This window comes from Suricata suricatta, chromosome 6 (genome assembly GCF_006229205.1).
Source record: "Suricata suricatta isolate VVHF042 chromosome 6, meerkat_22Aug2017_6uvM2_HiC, whole genome shotgun sequence".
NCBI lineage: Eukaryota > Metazoa > Chordata > Mammalia > Carnivora > Herpestidae > Suricata > Suricata suricatta.
Window position 1 is genome coordinate 142,375,054 of NC_043705.1, and position 8,173 is coordinate 142,383,226.

General features: G+C 52.6%; 1 protein-coding gene across 1 annotated transcript in view; it reads right to left on the reverse strand.

The window, feature by feature from the left end:
• Positions 1-2,774: 2,774 nt before the first annotated feature.
• ADCY2 (adenylate cyclase 2) overlaps positions 2,775-8,173 on the reverse strand; it is a 391,390-nt gene continuing 385,991 nt past the window's right edge. The window contains exon 25 of the mRNA XM_029941289.1: positions 2,775-3,595. Coding sequence (XP_029797149.1) covers positions 3,443-3,595 — 153 coding nt within the window. The 3' untranslated portion in view covers positions 2,775-3,442. The remainder of the gene's footprint in view (positions 3,596-8,173) is intronic.

Below are 8,173 nucleotides of genomic sequence, written 5' to 3' on the forward strand. Positions count from 1 at the left end.
CCTGACTCCCCAGCGGCACAGGCATCTCTAAGAAATGCCTTCATCTGAACGTGACTACAATAAATTGGTGTCAAATGAAACTATTTTTGGTTCCTTTAGATCAGATCCTACTCCCTTAACCTTCTACTTTCAACAAGCAGGGCCTGCCTTGGACAAGGTTTCCAAAGACTTCATGTTTATTAGGCATCAAGGGAAAATAAAATGTATTTCTGTGGGCTTCTCGAGTTGGACAACGTAGAGCCCATGAGTGCCCATCAGTTGGCTTGTGAAAGAGGACCATCTGACTTACCAAACTTGGCCGGTTAAGCAGTCTTTCTGGGAGAGCAGAGTGACTGCCGTCCTTAGGAAAATATACGGAACGGGGGACAGAGCAACGTGAAGGACTCACACCACGCAGGCATTTCTGAACAGACATGAGACACACCACAGGTGGAAAGGGAAAGGACCCACATGCAAGGTGTGTCCGTGAGAGAGGGCTTTCTGTGAGACCTGAGGATTAGGGACGGCTCAGAGCGGAGATGCTCACTTGTGACCAAGGTCCCTGGGCCGGCGGAGTGAACTGTCAGCCCTCTCGTCTGTGTGGTTTGCTCCCAGGAGGATTTGTAGTCCCAGAGTTTCGGAAGCCTTGACCGGGAGGCACACTTGCAGAGTTAGGGAGCAGGCAGGCTTGCATTCTAGGCTTGGCTTGGGTGCTGATCCCTGGGAAACTGTGGCCAAACCAAGCCCTTGGACTTCTCTGCACCAGTTTCCTCATTTATAAAGTGCAAGGGGTCTCAGGCCGGGGACCAGTGTCCCCAGGACAATGTGTTATCTAAGCACAGCGCTTGCGCTGAGAGCCGCACGGCCAGGACCTCTGACTCATGACTCAGCAAGTCTGGGCTGGGGTCTGAAAATGAGGCGCTGCTGCCGCCCAGCTGGGGACTGCACTTTGAGACTCGCATGTGCGTGGACCTTTGCAAGGTAGACTCCGGTAATGACTATGGCTGCTTTAGAAAGTGTACTGTTTAGGGGGCGACTGGGAGGCTAAGCTGGCTGAGCGTCCACCTTGGGCTCAGGTCATGATCTCACGGTTCTGAGTTCAAGCCCCACATCAGGGTCTGTGCTAACAGCGCAGAGTCCCCTTCTGATCCTCTGTCTCCCTCTCTCCACCCCTCCCCTGCTTGTTCTCTCTCAAAAATAAATAAACATTTAAAAAAAAGTGTACTGTTTGGTAAGCCTGGCAATACAGTTCTGGGGGAAAAAAACCCCAATTCTCCTTTTGAGTTCTTTTCACCAAATTCAGCATATCCCATATCCCCGGTGGATGCAGAAAACCGGGGTTAAGAGCTTTTGGCAAAGCACCCCGCTGTGGGTGTCCACTGAGGGGAGGTGACAGGAGGCGCCCTGGCGGGGTCCTGCGGGCCCCAAGGCGCAGCTGCCGACCGTTGTTATGAATGACACCGGAGGCCGGTCTGAAGTCAGGGTGCCCAGGGCCTCCCAGCCCACATTTCCGTGAGAGCGAAGACAAACGTCCTTATTCTACTCTTCTCCTTTCGGTCACCTTCCTGGAGAGCTGCCAACGCCAAACTGTAATTCTAGGATCAAGCAGTTCCTGATGGAGGTGGGCCGTGGGGGCGGTCATGCCACATTCCCAGGTCATTCCCAGGTCGGCGGTGAGGGCCCGCTAGGGGTTTCTAGAAGTGCTTCTAGGTGAGTCTGAGCCCTGGCAGGCTGGCGCTGGCAAGAGAAAGCCCTGGGCACCTGCCAAGCTCCCGCACGGTCATTAGCGCTTTCAGTCAGACCCAATCGCAGACGCTACCCATGAGGAAATAGCCCCAAGAGAAATTAAGAGACACGTTCAAAGTTGCACAGCCAGTAAACAGTCAGGGCCTGCACCTCTGACACACGCCTGCCTTGAGCTGCCAACGGAGGCCAAGGGCGCCCAAGCAGGTGGCACGTGCAGCTTTGCTTTTGATCATCAGATGACGCACAGCTGCTCTATTTTTCACCCTTCGGCAAAGCGCAATTTCTTTATGTGAAGAAAAAGCTCTGAACCTCTAGAGTTGGATTTACAAGAACAATTCCCCACGTCTTCTCTCTTCAACAATGTGTAATGCTGGCTCTGTGCCTCTTAAGCCTTGTTAGACATAATAGGCACCTTGTGGGGCCTGGCAACTCTTGCCAGTGAGTTCAAGCTATTGTGACTGCTGATGTACACAGTCAGCGCCTAATTATTCCCCTGAAGCCTCTGTCTGATGGCTCTACCAAACTATCAATGTAGGCCAGAGTATATGGGCAGAGAGGGTGCAGCTGCTGATAGAGTCCTTTTACTATTCAAGTATTTTCCCCAGGGACACCCAGTGACTCAGTTGGTTAAGTGTATGACTCTTGATTTCAGCTCTGGTCATGATCTCATGGTTGGTGAATCTGAGCCCCACATCAGGCTCCGTGCTCACAGTGCCGAACCTGCTTGGGATTCTCTCTCTCTGCCCCTCCCCTACCTGCATTCTCTCTCTCAATAAATAACAACCTTAAAAATTAAAAGAACAATATTTTTCTCAGAAAATATTCCCTAGAGATACCACAGGGCAGTCTGAGCATTTCCAAAGCGTGACAAAATCAAGTATTTGCATCACAAGCCTCGTCCTGATCTGAATTACTCAAGGATCTCCCAGTCTCTGCTTCTGGGGTGCTCTTTGTGAAACAACCATGAGGCAGGAGAATGGAACAGAATCCTTGGTTTTGGAGCAAACCGCAGGAGAAGGAAGGGGGAGGGAAAGATACGGACTCTAAACCAAAGTACATAAAACTTTTAATGAATCAACCTTACAAAAGACAATGGCATCAAAACATCGGACGTGTTTGGTACAAAACTGGTCCTAGGTCATGAGAACTAATTCTGGTGACGGATGGCTACCCGCTGCTGGCACAAGACACAATGGAGCAAGGCGACAGAACCACGGGTCCCGTGGGGCCCGTGGATGGCCACTGGCGATGAGACACATTGGGTGAACACAGTCAGATCCATGTGGGGCGACAGAATCAACTTATCACAAGTACTGTGTGTTGTAATATCAGACTAGTGGATGCGGTTGGCGAGCTACCATATTTTCCAGGAAAAAAAAACATGCACTGGAAGATAATATACACCCCCTAGTTTTATTGCCTTAAGAATTTTTGTTTATTTCACCTCTGTCATCTTTGTGAATTCTCTGAACGCATCTCTCCTATAACAGCACACTCCTTCACCTTCTGCTTAGGAGTAAGCACAGTGCAAGTGGCAGAGCGATCTTGGGACACGTCAGCCACCAAACGGCATGCCACCAGGTCAGAGGAACAAGTCTGAAAGGCTCCATGGAACAGAACAGCACACACATCGAAAACGAGAAACAAAACTTGCAGTCAGAAAGTGCATTGTACCTTCCTGAAAATACAGTCTTCTTGCCAAAATGAAGGCGACCCTTCAAGATGCCAAGTTGCTCTGGGAAAGTGACCTTGACATTTCTGTGTTTACAAAGTACGTCTTCAGCTCCCCCTTGCCTTTCACGTTGATTATCCCTCGACATGTGCACGTGTACCCCAGCGTCTGAAGGACAAGGCTTGTCTCCTCGGTGACCTAGAAGCACGTGGACAGATGAAGAAGTGGTCAATGCCTACGAAACACGGCCTCTGAGAGGTCGAATGACCACAGAGCTCAGGAGCCAAAAGACATTCATGTTCTCTGACCCTTTCATTCTACTCCTGAGACATTAGAAGAAGAAAGAATCATGCCGGTGGAGAAAAGCCTTTTAAGGACAATGTGTCATTTCAGGCTACAATAGTGATGGACTCCAAGCCACCTAAAAAGGCAGGTGATCTCCAGGGCAGAGTAAACCATGAGGCTGGCACGATCCATATTGGGCTGAGACCAGGAAATGAGGCAGGATCCATCCATTCACCCCCACAGGAAACATGAAGCCCAGACCCACGCTATGATTTCAGTGATGTGAAGATGATGTATCCACGTATAAGAGACCTGGAAAGGTGGCTCAGTTGGCTAAGCCTCTAACTCTTGGTATTGGCTCAGGTCATGATCCCAGGGTTTGTGGGATGGAGCCCTCTGTGAGGTTCTGTGCTGACAGTGAGGAGCCTGCTAGGGATTGTCTCTCTCCCTCTCTCTCTGTCCCTACCCTGCTCCCTCCCTCCCTCTCTCTCTCTCTCAAAATAAATAAATTTAAAAAAAAAGTGAGGAAGACCAGGAAAAAGAAGGCACATCAAAATATATTGTAGTGGGAATCTACAAATTGTCATGAATGTCATTTCACAAAATCGTAAATGTGAATAACGGATCTTAACTCGCCTGGGAGAAGGCACCTTGAGGAGCACGGCCAGCTCCCCGCCCCCCCCCCCCGCCCCCGCGGACGCTCAAGAAGAAAACGAAGAAGACAGGGGTCTGCACCTGCCTCAGCACAGGCACGACACACTGAGTCAGGTCTCGAGAGCTTGCTCCCTTCACCGAGTTGACACAGAATGCGCCCAGGGCCGGGCCCCCCCTTGCCGCCTGCCCGTGCGATTCCTGGGCCTGCCCCGAGAGGCATGGGCCCCCACTGCACGATCGCACTGGGTCCCCCCGGGTCAGAGGGCAGGGGACTTCCGGGGCAGCACGGCTCCTCTCTCCTGGCAGGGACAGGTTGCACTGAGTCCTGCCGCGTGTCAGCCCGAGCGTGCACTGTGCTCTCCCGGGAGCCGTGCCTGGGGTGACAGCTCACGTCTGCTCGGGGTCTGTCTGCCTGAGTGCTGGCGAAGGTCCTGCTGAAGACGCTTTCTCGAGCACAGAAGGGAGAGGGGAGAAGGGACCAGGCCAACAATACATAGGCCTCAGCTGCAAAAGTGAGGACAGATCCTGTGTCAGGAGCACGGTCCCAGCCAGGCCTCCCAGGAGGTATCTGGGTTTTGAGCAGAGAGAGAGGAGCTGTTTTTTCTAGAAGCCCCTGGTAATTCTGCTCTGAGAGCATGGGAGAAAGCAAAGGAGGAGGAGAAGGGGGAGGAGTGGGGGGAAGGTGAGAAGGGAGGAGGAGAAAGAGGGGGAGGGGAAAGAGAAGGGGAAGGGGAGAAGAGAGAGGGGAAGGAGGGAGAGGGGTAAGAGGAGGGGGAAGGGAAGAGGGGGAAGGGAGGGGGAGAAAGTATTTCCTCGCCCTTTGTCTGAGGAGGAATGTGGCGCCTGTGGGGCCCTGGCCACCTTGGGTGTGTGGGTGACACACGTGCTGGCAGGCTTGTGGACAGCACAGCAATGCTGTCACAGGATCTTGCTTTTGGAGCAGACACTATGAGGGGGCCGTGCAGTGGTGGGGGCAGAGGCGGCGGCAGGGGGCTAGCCCCCTCGGCTTGGCCGGTGAGACAGGTGTCAAGGGCGGACAGTGCCGTGGGGCAGATGCAGAACTAGGAGGGATATGCTTACGAGAGCCCAGGAAGGTGTCGAGGGGCCCCCAGGAGTAAGGGTGAAGGTCTCAAGGGCAGGCTGTTGGAAAGAGCTAGAAAAACCACTCTGTCTTCCTGTAATTTGACTCCGTGACCAGCCCCTAGCACAGGGGCCAATGTGTGGATCCTTGGGACCCTTGGGACCAGAGCAAGAAGAGAGAGTCACAGGTACCACATGCTCAGGTTCTGTCCTTGCCAGGTTGGGCCCAGGTCCTAGGCAAGGACAGGTGTAGCTGGGAGCTGAAGCCGGGGCATAGGAAGGACTTTGGGTCCTGGGTAAGAGCTGAAGGAACAGGGACATAGCCGGAAAACTCAGATTACAGGTATGGACCCGTGATAAGGGTTCTCAGGCATAATCGGAGTTAGAGAATTCCACAGGATCGACTTCCGACCTGGCCCAGAAATCACACTGCTTGGGCCCCTCAGGGTCAGTTCTGCAGTCAAGGTGTTTACCAGTGTGGAGAATCGCCACCGGCATTTGTGAGCCATTCCTTGGAGTTTGTGAGGCCAACCACACAATCCCCGTGACGCAAGGAGGGAGCTGTCTCCCCGATGGACACCAGCTCGGATTCCCCCAAGTCCAGGGGCAGCCTGGCTGGGCACCTGTGGGCTTTCCCCAGTGGTCCCTGAGCTCCCCAGCTAGAGAGTGTGGTGGAGGGCAATGCTCTTTAATCAAGAGAACGCGTTCTTCAGGCCCGGAGAAGCTGTCAGCAATCTCAGCATCATTTTGGGTTTTTCCTGGCATCTTGCTACGTTTCTTGCACTGAAGTTGAAATGTGAAGCTACTGGAGGTGGAGCAACCACAGCCTCAGGAGAAGGAATGTGCTGGGCACACACCTCCAGCGCCTGTGCGGACCGAACGCACGCAGATGAGTTTCTCTCCAAAAGGCCCTGTCTCGTTTCCTCCAGGCTCCCAGTGCACAGAGCCAGCCAGAGGGGCTGCTCAGCCCTAAATCACCTGGAGTTTTATGAGGCCCAATATCCTCCTGGAGACACACATGAGCTCAAACTCATTTTAAACGTTGGCGTTGACCTGCAGGAGATTTACGACCTCCAGGAGGGAGCCCTCTCCCCGACCCGCCTCTCTCAAGTTGTTTTTGATACGTATCCCAAGTGCTTGACAACCACTTGGAGAGTCGTGAAGCGTGTTCAGGCCGCCATCTGTCTACTGAATGTGCCATATGTGGGAAGGGGATCCTAGGTTGGCCTACGGGTTGGGAACATGTGTCCTTGATAGGAGCACCTTCTGCCTGCGCCCAACAGAAGACCCCCCCATTGTCCAGGATTGCTGGAGCATCCCTGGGCATCGGGAGCACCCAGTGACACGCATGCAGGAAGCCCTAGAGGCCGAGGTGCCATTAAGGCACAGGTCAACGAGGTGCCATGATGGCAAACCATGCCTCCCATGGTGGGCGACCGGGCCATCCATCTCCACACGCCGGGCCCACGGCTCCGGCCCCATTTCTGGCGAGAGCATCATCTGGATTGGCTCTCGAGGGCACAGCTAGCTGGCTCTCCCCCCTGGGCAATGGCAGTCTGGCCGAGAAGCCCCAGATGCCCCTCCCCACCCCACCTGCCATCTCCCCCCGTTCTGCTGCTCAGCTGCTTGCTTTCAGCAACTGCTGACTAATCATCTGGAGGGAAGAAGGGGAGCATAGGGTCCCGTTCCAAACAAAAGTTAAAGCGAGGCTGTGGAAAGTTCACAGAGACAGAACCTTCTTGAATGAATCAGGTGGGGAGTGTGCAAAGCAAGTAAACAGAAGGTTATTGAGAAGCCCACTATTGGGCTTCTAGAACTCTATCTTCATCATAATGTTAGGAGGCGAGGTTATTTGAGGACACGGGCCAAGCCAAGGCACACATAACAGGGACTTGTCCAATTCTTCATAAACGACCAAAAAAAAAAAAAAAGCCTAGTATTTGTGTCTAGTGGTTTTCATACAAATCTGCCACTTGGCAGGAATCTATTTTCCAGAAGTGAAATGTGGAATCTGGAGTGAAATGGGGATTCACTGCTTTTTGAGGGTGTGGCAAATAGAAAGTTCTGCACAGACACACGTGGGCACACGTTCTTCTCATGAGGAGAAGTCAGTCTCTCCTTCTCAGTGTCCAAGCATCCTCCCCTGGGTGGACTCCAGGGCTTTCCAGTCATTCTAGATATCCCAATCCCATGCTGGCCTGATGAGGCACAGTCATTTCCTGTCACCCTGAATCTCATCATCTTTCCCCAGTTGGCTCCTTTCTGCCTCCTTCCAATTCAGCCTCCAGGACAGGAAGGCTGGGGGTTCTGTGCGGGCTGGGTTGTACAATCCCTCTCCCTTGCAGAGCTCTTTTCAAGGTTCTGGTGCCAGGAGATGGAAGAGGAGAGAAGGTTCCAGCCCTGACTTCATGCGCAAGTATCAGACTGCCGTGTTGATTGTTGGCAATCACCCACTTTCTCCAGCACAACACCTTTACGGTATTATATTTCTAAATTAATTGTTAACAGCAAGTGCAGAAACGGCTGGATGTTTCCCAATAAAAAAGACTATTGTCCATTTCGGGTGCTTTCATGGTGTTTCAAGCCTTTCTCCAGATGTAAGTAACTTTCAAGGTTCTTTGTTCCGATACACCATTTGTCATTTTGATGATGCTCATTTATGATTTCTGAGAGAACGTGGGGCTCCTGGGTGGCTCAGTCCGTTAAGTATCCAACTTCGGCTCTGGTCTGATTTCACTGTGAGTTCCAGCCCTGCTT